Here is a 16,268-nt window from a genome sequence, read left to right on the forward strand (position 1 = left end):
GTAACATCGGTGACGATGTCTCTCATCTTCATGGGAGTCATAATCACCCCATCTGAGCTGTACATCTGTCCGATGTCAATAGCCGGTCTCCTGATCGAACACATCTTTTGATTCAGCCACAAGACTAGGCTTTGACATAGGCCTTTTAGATAGGATGTTCCACCGGTCTCTAGAGATCGCCCAAATGATGTAATCCTGAAATGTAATCAGATCTCTAAAGATTGCCCAATTGTAGTCTGATCCCTAGAGATCGCCCAAATGATGTATTTTATTTTCAATGCAATCCGATCTCTAGAGATCACAGAAATGATGTGATCCAATGTTAGTGTAATCCGATCCCTAGAGATCGCCCAAATGATGTAATCCGAACTTTTGAAAATAAAGACTTTATTTTGTCGGTTATCATCTTATTATTTTTGCATTGATTATTTTCCGATCCCTAATGTGATTATCCAATCTGATTCTTTACCTGAATGACACTTAGCTGATCCTTTATTCAAAATTTTTAACTTATTATGCCGATCTCTAATAAACCGATCTCAGAACATTCGGATATTTGAGAAAAGTGTCAGAACAGCTGTCGAGTCCCACCAATCGATGCACGCCTAGAACCTCGTGAGCATTAAATGCTCGGACTAGTATAAATAGGGGTGGGAGGGTTAGCCATTGTTCTCTCATTCCATTTTCAATCCTCGCTCACAACTTCAAGTTCTCTCATTTTCTCCGCTCTCCGACGCCATTAGACTCGGTAAGGACTTTGATCTTCTTTCTTGTTTAAGTTCTTTGTTTCTTTTAAAAATGAGCGTGCAGAAGGTCGAGAGCGGCGAGCCCTCCTTCCATTCAGTTCTCATGGTCATCGTCCCGACGAAGAAGAGGCGATGGGCCCAGCAGGCAACCTAAACCCCTAGGGTCTCTCGCTCCAGTCGGGCCTGGTCATACCATCAAGGCTTGCACCACCTTCAAGGAGAGAGACCCTTCCTATAGACGAGCTTCCGTTGGTTCTTCGAGAATCCGACCGCAATCATTTGTTCAAGAATACAATATTTGTCCCGATTCATATGAGTCGATCAAGTGCCATGGCGATCTTCGTGTCGATCACTCTTTTGAAGAGAATGACATGGTCATGGTGTACGAGGAACGATTAAAGGCCGGTCCGAGGTTCCTCTAGCCGATTTCTATAAGGAGGTCCTAAAACTTCACCGAGCATCCATTGTTCAAATCCACCCCAACTCGTGGCGGATCTTGGTAGCTTTCCGAGGTCTATGCCGAGCTAAGGGAATCAGACCTACGGCTAAGGTGTTCGCCGAGCATGCACTAACTCGCCGAAAGGATGATGAACATCGGTTCTTTCAGCGAAGCCTCGTTATGGACTCTTTCCGATCGCCCTCATCCCTTAAGAATTGGAAGAACCGGTTCTTCATTCCGAGGAGTAAAGATCCGAGCCGCTTTGAGGACTTTCCTCGTAGCTGGTGGTACCAGGGGCCCTCGCTCAAGCACATTACCACGAGTCAAGAGGAAAGCTTGATAGTGATGGAGTGAAAAGTCGTGCCGCCACTCTAAAATATTCTGTCCAAATGCGGTGATCGCGAATCGCACCATTGGACCATGCAATCGATCACGCCGAGATCGCGAACTTCCGCTCTCGACCTCGGCATTGGTATTTTCTATATCTCGCTTCAGACCTTAGCGATCTCACTAACCTCTTTTCTCTGCGGTGTATGGCGGGTGGTGAGGGTTCTAGGAAGCGGAAGAAGGAAAGAGAGATCTCGGAAGGTAAAGGAGATGAAGCGTTGAACGTCTTCAAACACCCGGCCACGAACACGGGAGATACAAAGAGACCCGCCTCAACCTTCGGTCCGCGACCATTGAGGTCGCGATCTCCTCCTAGATCGGAAGAGCAGCCCCGCTCTCTCGCTTATTCCAAGCACGGAAGGGAGCCTTCTCAATCTTACGGGAGGACCTCTTCTCGTGGCGCCGACATCGATCGATCGCTTGAAGAATAACCGATCGTTAGGGAGAACTCCGATTTTGCCAAAGTCCCGGATCTACCATCTTCTTTCAAGAGGATCGACAGCTATCCTGAATGGTCTCGATGATATCTTGACTCGAACCATGAGCCTAAACGTGGAGTGTCCGTGAACTGCACCATGATTCGGGAAAAGATTCAGTGCAGGTAAGGAGGTTGGGAAGAAAAATCAGAATTGGCTTCCTCCGATCCCAACTCTCATCCACTCGGATTATATATCTCAAGTCGAGGGACGGGCGAAGTACCATGAAGACCACTGGCCGAAAGGTCTCGTGACTTGGCCGAAAGTGAACGGCTCTCGAGAAGTCCAGCACTTCAGCCAACGGCCGCCAGTGTCGCTCAACTTGTAGAGGAGCTTAACGCGAAGGATAAGGGGCTTTCGGAGAAAGACAAAGAGCTTAAGGAAAAGGATGAAGAGATGGTGTCGGGAATAGCCGGAGCCTATGTGAATGCTCATAAGGATCTCTTGGCCGAACTCCAAAAGCGCTATCCTGAAGAGGACTTCTCTTGGATGGACGACCTGGCTCCCGGGGGCGATGGTGGAGATAGTGAGGAGGAGGGCGAGGAAGAGAGAGAGAGTGAGCAGAATGTAAATAACTTGTACAAATTATGAAATGAAATGGAATATCTCTTTTGTTCAATGAATGGATGTGATTGGAAAATCTTTGAATTGCTTAAGTATTTGATTGTATGAGCATAGCGAAACATGAACTAAATGCCATTATTAATCTAAGTATAAAAGATCGGAAAGCACAATAAGCATGAGATCGGTGGGGGAGAAATGCTGAACGGGACTTGATTAAAATTGAAAATTTTAACTTGAACACTTAAGATCGGAACCCTCGTTAAACCGAACCAAAACTTTAGCTCTTAATCTTCCGAAAAGGAGGTTGGCAATAAAACTGGTAGGAAAAGATCTAGCGCCAGTTCATTTTATTTATCAACAGAGATCAGGAATATACTTGACAGGTCCGGAAATTCGACAACGGGTTTGAGAGGTCGGTAAATGATTTGAGAGATCGGCGAGGCTTAATGAATATGAGGACTCAGCATTAATTCAATTCTTTGTGAGGAGAGATCGGAAATGTGACCGCCTATCAAAGAGGGATCGGAAACGTGATTAGCTGTTCAAAGAAGAATTTTTATTGATTCTAGGGATCGGCCAAAATATGGTGTCGACAATACCAATTGGAGCAACACAACTCTAGTTACAACTCATTTTTCCCACTGGACTCATTGGTCCTAAAACCTGCATGAAAGCACACTCCCAAATTTTCAATTTCCTCCAACTCCCATACTTCAATTGGCATACATGGCACTTTTAATAAGCAACAAATAGTCTCAACAACATCAATTTCAAGTAATAACACCAAAGCCCTAAAGTTAGGTCAAAACCCTAACTCAAATTTTTCAATTTATGCATACCATATACAATTAAATACATATATCATATCTTTCATGTTATCTAAGCTAGGATTAAAATTTTAATTCAATTAAATTCAACATCCCTCACTTACCTAGGCTGACTGAAATTAGGGTCATGCAATTAGTCAACAATTCCTTTCAATTTCATTCAATTTCCACTCCCTTAGACATGATTAACATACTTAAAGAAGAGAGGGAGAGTAATCTTGCACTAACCTTGTTCAAGAGATATCCAAGCTTGTAGAAACTTCAATATTTCTCTCTTTCTTAGCTGCCACTAGTTCTCTTAAGGTGTGGAGACAATTTTTAGTGAAGGGGTTTATGAGTTTTAGGGTGAGAAAGGAAGAGAAATTGAGCTTGCAAGTTGAAAAATGGTGGAAGCCTTCGAGGTGTGTGGTTCGGCCATGGAAGACATAAGGAAGAAGATGATGACTTTTATTTCATTTTGTCTCTTTTACTCTTTCTTATCTCTTATATATATAGTTTTTCAATTTTAATTGGTTGTAAATTGTAATGATGTCATTATGACATTATGCTTAGGTAATAAATTCTATTTCTTTTTCTTTTCTTTTTTTTTCTCATTTCTATACATAATTTCACTTTTTAATTTATTTTATGTATTTTAATCTCTCTCAATATAATTGAAATTTAGGTCAAAATTCAACTATGGGGTTGAAATTACCAAAATACCCTTCGTTATGCTTGTCGGGTTGTATTCATCTGTACCGATTAACTAAATTTTTTTGAATTTTCTTTGACATTTTTAATGTCATTTATACCTCAGTAAACCTTCAATTAAGTCCCAAAAATTTATTTCATAGCGTTCCTTGCGGGTCTAGGGTCAGCAATTGTCTTCACAGTTGCTTCCTGATAAGGTCACCCATCGCTAGAGTCTCGGCTCCTTTATCCTATTGCATTTTATTTCTTATATTTTTCTTTAATTTTTCTTAGCCTTTATTCCATCATTTTATGTCTCTTCACTATACTTTAAATGTAGTTCCAGATATTCTAGCTGTCCGAACAAATATTAATCGTCGAAACAGTAAAATGTACGGACTATCTAAGGTGAGGGTGTTACAGGAAATTTGAGAGAGAAGTGAGAGAGAGCACATAGATGGGAAGATGAAGATGAGAACAGCTGAAATTTCAGCCCAATAATTGATATATAAATTAATTAAATATTCAATGGAAAATTTGTAAATTAGTGGAATGGCAATTTTGTAATTATTTTGAAGTTTATAATCATTATAATTTGACTTTTTAATAATTATATTTAATTTTCATAATCTCAATTAATTAAATTAATCTAGCTTCTTTAAATTACTAACTCTCATTTTTTGTCAATATTGAAACCTTTAGATTAAACCTTTAATCATATTCGATAGTCTAAACAGTCAAAGTTACTATCAAGCTTGGTACTTACAAATTACTCATGGGAATGATATTTTACTCATTACTATATTACTTATTTACGATCCGTGCACTTACATGGTTGTAAACTAGCAACCAATTGGATGCTATTAATCAAGATATCAAGTGGATATTGTCTAACTATCCTTCCTTTTCTCTTGTGTATGTACCTAGGTCTGCAAATTCATGTGCAAAATGGGTAGCTAAGTGTGCAAGAATAGACTCTATGGGTCGGGGTTAGATATCTAACCCTCCGAATTGTCTTAAGTTATTATTATATAAGGATAGTTCTATACTTTCTTCATCTTTATTAATATAAATCCTGTTCTAATAAAAAAAATAAAATAAAATTGTCTCGACAGTAACTTCTTTACACGTCCTAATAGTAATTTTGAGTTCCCAAAAATACATAGACATTCTACTCCTACTTTTGGACAAGTATGCGTTGCAGAAAATTTTAGAGAAATATAAAAAATAAAGTAATAAAAAGAAAATGAAGAAATAAATTGAAGGGAAATTTTTATAGGTATGACATTTTCAGGAAACTATTAGGATAGCATGTTCCCCTTTAGATGTAAAAGTTTGGATAGAAATTCTATCCCAGAATCCAATGCCTAATAAGAAATCAAAATTGCATTACTTGATTTTTTTTTTTTTTACTACAAGAATTCAATCTAGAAAAATGATAAAGAAAATTGAGAAATAAAATCAAAGTAAGAAAAGGAAGGTAGCATTTTGGAAATCTTTAAAATATAAAGGATGCTGCATATTTATCGGCACTAACAGACATTATCAAAATACACTATTTTAATTTAAAAGATGCATCTTTCAAACATTGCAACTGTTTAAAAGAATGTGCATTTAAGTAAAAATGTGTTAGTGTTAATTCCTTATAAAGAAATATGTACTTTAAAGCTAAAAAATGTGTTTTATGGAAATGCCCTTATGTATTTAAACGTAGTTTAATTAATACTATATTTTTTAAAAATTTTATTAAATGAAATTAATAAAATTTTAAAAATAAATATAAAAATAATTTTTATAAAAATTAAAATAAGATGAAACTAATATTTTTATTTTATTTATATATTTAAAATTTTAAACTAAATTAGTAACATGTATATATATATATTATGATTAATGTTTTTTTATCAAAATTTCTCAAAAAAATTATAAAATATGAGTTTGGCATTTGAATTAAGTGATTGGCAATAAATAATTTTGTTGTATCATTTTTTTTTACAAAGTTCAATGTGAAATATCTTATATCGTCCAGTTTTATCCGATTCTACGCTGTTTTGTTCAGCTAATTAAATGGACTCAATGATTCTTTTTTAAAACTAATTTCAATTGAAATTTGGCCACATTTATAAATATTAAACTTGCTATTATTGAAAATCATTTTTAAATATGATAGTAAAAAATATTAAAAATTATTTTAAAATTAAATTTATATACATATAAAAATTTCAAAATAATAAAATAATATGATACTTCTTAATCTCATAACTATTTTTCCTTTTTACAATAACCTCATAACATCTATATCAAAATGACCTTTCTGTCTTTAAAAATAAAAAATAAAAAAAACTTTTTACGTATTTTCAGTTAACTTGTCGAGCTTGTTCTTCAATTGCTGTATTAACCCTAACAAAAAAATAAAAGGTGTTTTAAGAAGAAGCGGAAAATATAAATTTTCTGGTCAAACTAAACTTCCACGGTTCCACCAGCCGGGCACACCAACGAGCCTTCATCTGTTCCAAATTTCAGCATTTGACCTTTTATCATTTGACCATGTATTTTCTTGTATTTCATGCTTCTCTTATAAATACAACTAAAAACAATATTCATCTATAAATTCAGAAGCCAATAACTTCATATAAAATGGTAATGAACAAATTATCATGTAACTAGTAATGCAGAAAATTTAAAAAAAAAATTCAAATGATATTAACGGCAAAACCAACAATTCTCTAAACCGTGTGAGAAAAAGAGATATTGAACTTTGTTTCAGCTAATATCAAAATCGTTAAAAGTTTGATCTTATAAATTAAAATCGGGGAATCTACAGCATCTTTTAATGAAAAGCTGTGCAAATTCATGTATACCATTTCCCAGTAAATGTCTCTCATCTCTTTCAGGGTGAAAAAGTGAAAATATATATATATATATATATATATATATATATATATATATATATATGATGAGAAGCAGCCAATAAGAATGGGCTTGTGCAAATCAAATGTTTTCCCATGGACATTTCATCTCAGTACCAAGAATCTACGCTGCATAAGCCACAAACTCTGACAAACCTGCCCCACCTATTTCCTCAGACGAAGTGTATACACCTGAATGTGTTGAACATAGGACAATAGTTTCAAATGTTTGTTTCCATGTAATCCAGAATGGCCTTGTTTCTACTATGATCAATCTATGGAGTTCTTATTGGTGATGCACATGGATCAAATCAAGGTATGCTCCAGAGTAATTAGTATCCTTCCACTTTCGGAAAGTAAGAAACTTGGAAATGTAAATGACACCCAATTTGCAGATAACTATGAAGGTTGCCACCGCCCATGGGCATGTGCCCAATGCCGGTTACGGCTTCCAGGTCTCGCATGTGGATTTTTTTGTACAAGCCTCTGTTTAGGGAGATCATGCAACTCCATGACCTGTATCGTCCGCTGTCTCTTGGCTGTTCAATAAAAGCAAGTTAAAGTAAGCTATTAGAGATATTCTACACTGCCAAATTTGTACAGTAATTTAAAAATAACAATAGGTTCTAAGTCGTTTAGTTTTGAAGATTAAAAAAAATAGCCAGTCTCAATCTCGCATCCAAGTTGGCATATTGGGCACAAGCAAACTACTTATATATTTTAATTAACACTAATTAAATTACTACCAAAACTGACCATTCTCAGCTTGTTGATAACTTTCCTGGAGTTTCCTTTTGGTGGCTTCAAGTTTCATCTGGACAGCAACTTCATCTGAACACTTGAATTTCTAGTTCACCAATAGATGTATCAGATAATAATTTGCGGCCACATATCCAAAAATACTGTAAAATTTGATACTTACTTCTTGTTGACCACTTGGAGGCTTTCTCTGGCTCACAACCCTTTCTGTTTTTCGCATTATCTTTGAATCATTGTTTGCTTTTCGCTCAACACTTTGTTTTGGAGGTCTTCCAGGACCAAAATCAGCATTTGAGGGCCTATTTGGCTTTGTGACAGCTTCCCGCCTCCTTATTTGTTGACTCTTATCGTCTTTCGCAACAAAAATTGCCTCATTAGGAGTCTGCTCTTTTCTCTTTGTGACATTCTCATTCCCCAGTGAAGGTTTTCGTCCATTTTCACTGTTCTTGATGAATTCCCCACTGTTTCGAGGATCTAAAACAAAATTCCCCATTCATAATCATGAATCTAAAAAGTAGGGGATTCAAATAAAGAACAGAATAGAAAAAGCTATCTACAAGAAGCATAAGAGAGCAGATTCAACTCACTTCCAAAGTCATCCATGCCATCGAAGAACTGCAGCATGAGGCAATGATAGCAACACCCAAAATGTATAACCAGTCAGCTCACTACTGAAAAGCCCAGAAGCAAATTTATTATCCCAACTGAACAATAGCTAAAAAGAAAAAGATGATACCTGTGAGAGCTCTATCCCAGTAGTCTGCGTAGCAAAGAAAGCTCCTTCATCTAATGGAGGAGATGGAAGCCCTTCCTCTTCATCAACAACAGAGGGATTCACAGACTCGGGAGTACCTTCATCACCTACAAGCTCATAAATATTCAGATTTTGGAAATTGTAAAATAGCTAAAAATTATGTATATTACAAAATAAATACTTTGTAAGTTGTTACCTCCAAAAGCCTTTGTAGCACTACACCACTCATCCACCAAAACCTTCCATCCACTGTACCCAACAAAAGCAAGCTTAAATATATGTTCTAACTTTATATCTACAATAAAATTTCAAAATTTTGAATTGCAGCCAATAAGAACTAACTGAAAAAAATTTCCAGCATCATAGAATAATTAACTAGTTCACCCAAATGGGTCCTGAAACCATTAGTAAGCTTATTTTCTTTTCTAAAAGCTTCATTGAACAGGCAATGCTTGGTGATGTGGTACAAGTCTCAGTGACTTGCAAACACAAGGTGCAGGTTTGAACTTGAGAGAAAACAGTTACTGCAAAAATACCGTAGAACCTAACGTGTCCAAATTGTCCTCCCTAGTACTCCACTTAGGTGAGACCTATAACCAAGTAATGGGCTTTAATGCTTTCCCTGAAATTAAAATTCATTAAAAAAATGCTACCACCTATATAGGGTAGTCAAGCACTTGGCTCCATTCATACAGTTATTTGAACAAGGCAATATGAAGTGAGTCCAGCTTACGTAAAATGATATCTCAAAAAGATAATTAAAAAAAAAAAAGGACTAACAGCAACTCCACATTTAATTCTCTCAGTTGGAAAGAAAAATATAGAACTCATGTAAATGGCAAAAACAGCTCCAGTTGGTACACTTCAAGCTTAACTTTATTGGACCATACAAAGCGTTTTAGTTACCTTGATCATCACTGCATACACATGACAAGAACATAAAACTCTACCAAGCAAATGACAATAAATTAATACTTGATTATCAATTCCACATCACAATATGTTTAGTGCACAAATAAACAGTATAAAGACAAAGGGAAAATTCGTACTCTATAAGAGATCGTGCAAGGATATGAATATTCTTTGAAGCATGCTTCCGGAGGCTATTGACAGCCTTTCCGATCTCAGTTGCCTGTTGGAAGACAGTGCCATTAATCCAAGAACATAAGTACATGAATTTGAAAACTAGCAAGAGAATTTCCTACTGCTGAATGATTTTCCACACCAATCCCAAGAGTAAAAGAAAGAAAAAAAGGGTATCAAACCTTAAGTGTATCCACAGTCAGAACCATCAATTGGAGCCTTCTTAATGATTCAAACAACAAAGAATCAGTCTGTCACAAGAACAAATCAAAGACCACCAATCAAAATCAGAAAACTCAAAAACTCAAATAATTGGAAACAATCTCCCACCAAACAAAAACAATTGTGCACAATCTATGAAACCCATTTTACAAGATTCATAAAACTAGACATTTCAACAATTCAATCATCTATAAATAATACAAAACTTAAATGATGTCAAGAAATCGCTAATACCAGTAACAGAGAGTAGAGCATACCTCATCTCGGTTGTTTAGAAGAATGTCCTTGATCCTCAAGACCTCACCAACTATCTGAGACTCTTCTTCAATCTCATCAGTCAAGGCCTCAGCCTCTCCGTAACTATAATTACTCACCAAGTGATCATTCACATTAACCTCCCCATTATCAAAATCATTATCATCCCTATTACTACTATTGACCTTGCTCTCCTTGCTCCCTCTACCCTCAAACTCACATCCATCAATATCAATATCTTCATCATCATAATCATCATCATCAACAACTCTTCTCTTGCAACCTCCATCATCATCATTCTCACCTTCATAGGCCGGCACCGGCAACTCAACACGATTGCAACCGGAGCACCGAGTCAATCTTGAACAGAACAATCGCTCTGCAATTCGATCTCTACGCAATCGGAACTCATTGGGACAATCCGAAGCTGCAACGATGATCGCATTATCGATGATACCGAAAATATCACAATTAGCCGTTCTAAAATAGTTCCTCCAATAATCCAGCGACACGGATTTCATCGTGACTTGATGACCCGGATCAAGAGCTTGAAATTTATGATGTTTTCTAAATACCCAAAAGAAGAAAAATGGTATTCATAAGAAAAAAAGATTGAAAATTGGTGAAACTGGATGATTATAAAGAGAAAAGCAAGACTTCGGATTTGATATCACTATGTTTATTGAATATTTAAGGTTTTCTTTCCTTTTTTTTTTCGTTACGTAAAGATAGGATAATCAGGATATGGTGGTGATGAGTAGAAAGAGAATCCACTATTCAACACAAACAAAAGTGGGTTATTTTGGTTTAATTTTCCCGATAAACTTTCCCGCGAAAATAATCCCACAGAATTTTCTAGACAAGACAACTCTATGAAGGAAAAAAAATCAAGTTGCAAACAGCAAATAGGATAAAAGACCTATTTCACCATCCTCCCCTGTCTCTCTATATTGATATTTTCTGTCTGTTTCTACAAAATACCGGGTGCTATGATGTCTGCTATACAAGCCATAAAATTTTTCTTTTTTTTTTTCCTTATTTTTGACGAAGCCCAAAAACAATTCACCTTGTGAGTAGAGAAAATGGGTTTTTGTTACTGTTTGGTAAAGAGTGAGTTTTATTTATTTATTTGTTTTCTAATGGGCAATGCGTCCTGAGGGAGAAATAATGGGGGAGAGAGAGAATATGGCTTATGTGGGGTGGGGGACTTTTTGTCTGCTTGCTTTGCAGTATCTTGCATTATTTATTGAAAAGTTACTTAAATTATTTATATAGTAAAGTTTCTTTATTTTTTAAAAAATAATTTATTATTTAAGTTTTCTGAATTTTAAAAAATATATAAAATATGTTTTAAAATTTTTTTTATAAAATAAATGGAATCTTATTATTCTTATTATTGAGTTTACATGATAATTTTTTTATAAAGTAAATTTTATTTTATTAATAATAATTATTATTAAAATATAATTTAATAATGAAATATACAATTTATAAATAAATCTAAAATCAAAATAATTATAAAAATTTATTATTATTATTATTATTATTATTATTATTATTATTATTATTATTATGTTAAATTGTTATTGTAAAATAATTTTATGTGGTTTGGTTCAGTAGCATACTACTCACTTGTTAAATTTAAGTTCAAATTTACACTCCTTTAATCACTTACTAAAAAAAATAATGTAGAAATGAAAATTACAATGAAGCAAACATTAAAAATTTAATTGATAAAAGATTTTTTTTTTTTTTTGTAGAGAGTTGATGAAAGAATGTTAGTTTAACTAAATCATAGCTAATTAGTGGGAAAGAAAAAAAAAACAATTCCAATATTTAAAAAAAATAAAAATATATAAATTTGAATATGCAAAATAGATTACCATTTATACTTGGCATTAAATAAGAGTGATGGGTGGATAATATCAATAAAATAACATGACATATTGCCAGCACAGAGTGTTATAAGCAGAACAAGATAATTTATTAATTTTTTATTTAGTAAAAATTATCTTTGTGATCAACTTTTTATTATCAGTTTTTATAATTTAATAATTTTATTCTATTACTAAATATTTTTCTTTTTAATAAATTATTTTCCATATTTTTTTCAATTGATTATGTCTGAGGAATTATCAATACAAGATAAAATTAAAAATTTTAATTTCTTTCAAGGCTATCAATTATAAAAAAAAAATTAAGAAAAAATTTGAAATTAGATAAATAATTTTGAAAATTTACCTTAAAATATAGTTTCGAAGAAAAAAAAGTTTTAAATTCAAAGTACACTTTGCGTTTACACTTTAAATAGATGAGGCAGTTTTGGGACCGAGTGGAATGGGTTTCTGACTCGGTCTAGAGTCGGGGCGCTTCAATATGTAAAACCGTGAATCTGCGATTTGCAGTAGCCGCCCATGCGTCAATTTTTTTTTTTAAATAATAATTAAAAAAAAAAAAAAACTCAGCGCGTTAGACTGACGGAACTGCCATTCGCAGCGGAAGAAGCTCTTTTTTTTTTTTCTCTTGAAAAGAAGCAACGTGTATTTTTAAGGATGCTAATGCGTTTTTTTGACATGTTGCTGAATTAATTAATAAATTCAAAATTTTTAAATTTAGAGTTTATAAAAATTTAAAATTTTTAATTTTATTTATACTATAATTTTAATTAAATATAAAATTTTATAAAAAATCATTAATTAAAATAATAAATTAATAAATAAAAAAATTATAATAAATTTATAATCTATATACAATAATATCCATAATCTATATTATATATAAATGTATAAAGAGTTATTCATTTTATCCACATTTTATCTATAAACCATTCTACCAGACAATCTCTTATCCTTCAACACCATTTCATAATTATTTTCAAGAAAAGTCAATATCAAAAGCTTAGACAATGAAAATAACTTTGGAACAAAGGTGAAAGTTTTGAAAAAAATTTTGTTTTTTAAATCGGTAGGAAGGATTTAAATATGTCAAGCTTGCTAATAGACATCAAATACTATCGATAAATCCTTATCGGACAAAGTTCCTATAGATTATCTAGTGGTGTAAGGTAACTGCCATAGAGAAAACAGTATGTTCTACTTCGATGAGCTAAAACTGTACTTTCAGTGCTATGGGATAAATTTAAAATTCTTAATTCTAGAATTAATATAAATTTAAAATTTTAAACCTATTTATACTTAACTTCAATCAAATATAAAATTTTATAAGAAATAACTAATTAAAATAAAAAATTAATAAATAAAAAATATATAATTTGATCGTATTATAATATTAAGTAAAATACTTTATTAGCATCTAATTTTTCAAATTTATATTTACAATTAATTATTTATTATATATATTTAAAAATATTTTATTAGTTGCATATTATTTTTTGGTTAATTTTCAACTAAGATTTTTTTAAAAAAATTTAATGAAATAATATATTAATATTTATAAAATTATGAATGTTAACTAAAATTAAATATTTTAATGACTATAATTTATGAACTCCAAAATGAAAATAACATAAATCATCCAAATATTATTATTAATTTTAAATTTTGTTAAATGAATAATTTAAAAGGAATTTTATTTAATTTTAATTAAAAAAAAAACATTACAAGTATGATTTCTTAAAAATTATTATTATAAAGCTAACATTATATCACCTATAAAATATTATCTTTTACATTATTACTTGTAATGCCCTAAAAAAATTTATTTTATTATTTAAAAATACTTTTATGAAATTATTTTGAAGCTCTAAAGTCAAGTTTTGAATTTTAATTTTAAATGTATTTAATTTAGAATTTTATTATATATTATTTTATACTAATAGCATAAATGATAAATATATTATTGTACTCTAAAAATAAATAGTATCTTAACTACATGAAATTAATTTTAATTAAAGTTTTACTATTCATATATTAAATATATTTTAAATTGTTGTTTTTAATATATTATTATTATTATTATTATTATTATTATTAAACTTAATTTATTTGTGGTATTGTATTTGGGACTTCATTGGAAAAAAAAATTCAACCTTGTTGAAACAAAATAAAAAATTTAAGGATTTAAATATAAAAAAAAGGAAGAAAAGAAAAAACAAGTTAAAAAGCAAACGTCTAGTAGACCACCCCCCCCCCCCCAATTTTCTCTCTCTTTCTCTCTTTCTTTCTTTCTTTCTTTCTTCCTTCTTTTCTTTTTCTGTCTATAACTTTCTTCTCTGGCTGCTTTTTATGGCATTCTTGGTATCAAAATGCTCATCTCCTCATGGGCATTGTGACACCCCTTACACGTCTACAGTGTAACCGAGTAAGATATGCCACGCAGTGTGTCGAAGCACCATTGAGATTTATCATTTCTTAATTTATTTATTTATGGGTCACTAAGTGGAATTTATATCATTTATTGAAATTATAAATTAATTTAAGGTTCCGAAATTTTTACAGAAAATCCGGTAAAGTACCGGTTAAAAATGGAAAAACAGTTCTTCTGAACCTGTTAAAAACACTCACAAATAATCAATCATATCCCCAACTCCAAACATTCAACACAATCTCAACAATTTTCATTAAATTCTCAACTTTTTATTCATTCAATTCATGTAACACCCCTAAGTTCGGTAGTGAGTGCTCATTGCTAGGTGACTGGCCGACTTGGACAAATTAGGATGCCTAGAACCACACTTCAATGAGAGTGAGGAGACATAAAATAATGAAATACAAGAAAAGAAAGTACAAGAAAAACAAAGGAAAAATGATAGCAAAGAAATGTGATCAAGTTAAACGAGCCGGGAAACCAAACGATGGGTGATCAGACTGGAAGTCACGTGGACCATTGATCGACTGGATCATGGGAACCACGAAAACATTTTTAGGACATAAATAGACCCTTATTGAAGTATAAATCTCATTAGAAAGATTAAAGAAAAATTAAATAATTAGTACAAAGAAAAGTGAGAAATCGAAAAGCATAAAATACTTGTTCAGAAAAATCTGAATGCCACCCGAACAGGGGCATTATGGTCATTTGACATCCCGAAGTGTCTTTTGACCTAAATGTCCATTAAAAATAAATAGTATTACACTTAGAAAATAAAATGAAAAATTAGTTTAGTGGTACCTAAAGTAAATAGTAAAAATCATGGGTTAAATGTGGAATAAGTGGGAATTTAACATATTATATGATTTAAAATTGTGAGTGGGTCACTAAGGGAATAAAATAAAACAAAGAGGGGCAGCTGTACTTCCACTAAACCAACATAAATCTCATCTTCCTCAAGGTCCTCATCCATGCCGAATTGAGAGAAAGAGGAAGCCACCATTGATGTTTCATGCAAGCTCTCTTAACTCTCCATTTTCAACTCCAATCTCTTAGGTTCCTTCATGAAATTTTGTCTACTCATCACAAGGAAGAGTTTGATACTAAATTTGAGAAGTTTAAGCAAGGTTTAATAAGCCCCAAACATAAGGTAAGTTCATAATTTTGAAGATAACTTTGTTAAGTTTTGTGTGCATGTTATGGGTGTTGATTTTGTGAAGGAAAATTTTGAGTTTGAAGAGTTATTGTTGTTTTCATTTTGGACAGCCATGGAGTCATGTTTTTGATGAGATATTTGTGCATATAATTGATGAGAAATGGTGTTGATCATGATGATTTAATAACCTAGTGAATTACTTCATGTTTATATGGTGATTTTGGCACTTGGATGAGAATTGATGAATTGTAGGGCAATGTGGTGTTGAAGAAGGTTTTCGGCAGCTTGGGAACCCTTGAATAATTGTATGTATTGATGGAAGTGTTGGTAGAATGTTGACATAGAAGAATTGATGAATGTGTATGTAAATTAGTAGTGGAAGTTATATGTAATGAATAGGTGTATTTATGTACATATATTGCTAAATTTGGACTTTGTGGTTTAGGGTTGTATTTGATGTATTGAGAATGTTTGTATTCTGTCCAAATTGACCATAGTAAGAAGTGATAAATGAATATGGAATGGTATAACATCAGAATTGGGTATGGGGATTTAAGGTAGAGCAAGTTAAATGTGTGTTTGAATTGGGGTTTGAAAGACACATAGAGGACAGTGTGCAAATAGACCTATAAGTTTAAATGTGTAACCTCAATTGGTATGAGACCAATTGGAGGTGAAACTAGGCACAAAATG

At 32.7% G+C, this 16,268-nt stretch overlaps 1 protein-coding gene across 1 annotated transcript; it reads right to left on the reverse strand.

Moving 5' to 3' along the window:
- Nucleotides 1-6,876: 6,876 nt before the first annotated feature.
- LOC110653863 (probable mediator of RNA polymerase II transcription subunit 26b) lies at nt 6,877-11,222 on the reverse strand. Its single transcript, XM_021809673.2, has 9 exons — nt 10,093-11,222; nt 9,796-9,864; nt 9,580-9,662; nt 8,727-8,779; nt 8,513-8,637; nt 8,364-8,391; nt 7,940-8,250; nt 7,774-7,864; nt 6,877-7,556 (listed from the first exon to the last, which is right to left on the reverse strand). Exons 1-9 carry the CDS (start codon nt 10,609-10,611, stop codon nt 7,417-7,419), a joined length of 1,419 nt encoding a protein of 472 aa, XP_021665365.1. The 5' UTR covers nt 10,612-11,222; the 3' UTR covers nt 6,877-7,416.
- Nucleotides 11,223-16,268: the final 5,046 nt, after the last annotated feature.

The sequence above is a fragment of the Hevea brasiliensis genome, chromosome 3, assembly GCF_030052815.1.
Source record: "Hevea brasiliensis isolate MT/VB/25A 57/8 chromosome 3, ASM3005281v1, whole genome shotgun sequence".
Lineage (NCBI taxonomy): Eukaryota > Viridiplantae > Streptophyta > Magnoliopsida > Malpighiales > Euphorbiaceae > Hevea > Hevea brasiliensis.

What these genes read in the sequence shown, in the direction of transcription:
- LOC110653863 (XM_021809673.2), bottom strand. Translation starts at nt 10,611, where the DNA reads ATGAAATCCGTGTCGCTGGATTATTGGAGGAACTATTTTAGAACGGCT. An exon ending in TTCTAAACAACCGAGATGAG is followed by an intron (nt 9,865 to 10,092) that starts GTATGCTCTACT and finishes TTCTTGTGACAG; the next exon opens with ACTGATTCTTTGTTGTTTGA. An exon ending in TTATCAACAAGCTGAGAATG is followed by an intron (nt 7,557 to 7,773) that starts GTCAGTTTTGGT and finishes TTTATTGAACAG; the next exon opens with CCAAGAGACAGCGGACGATA.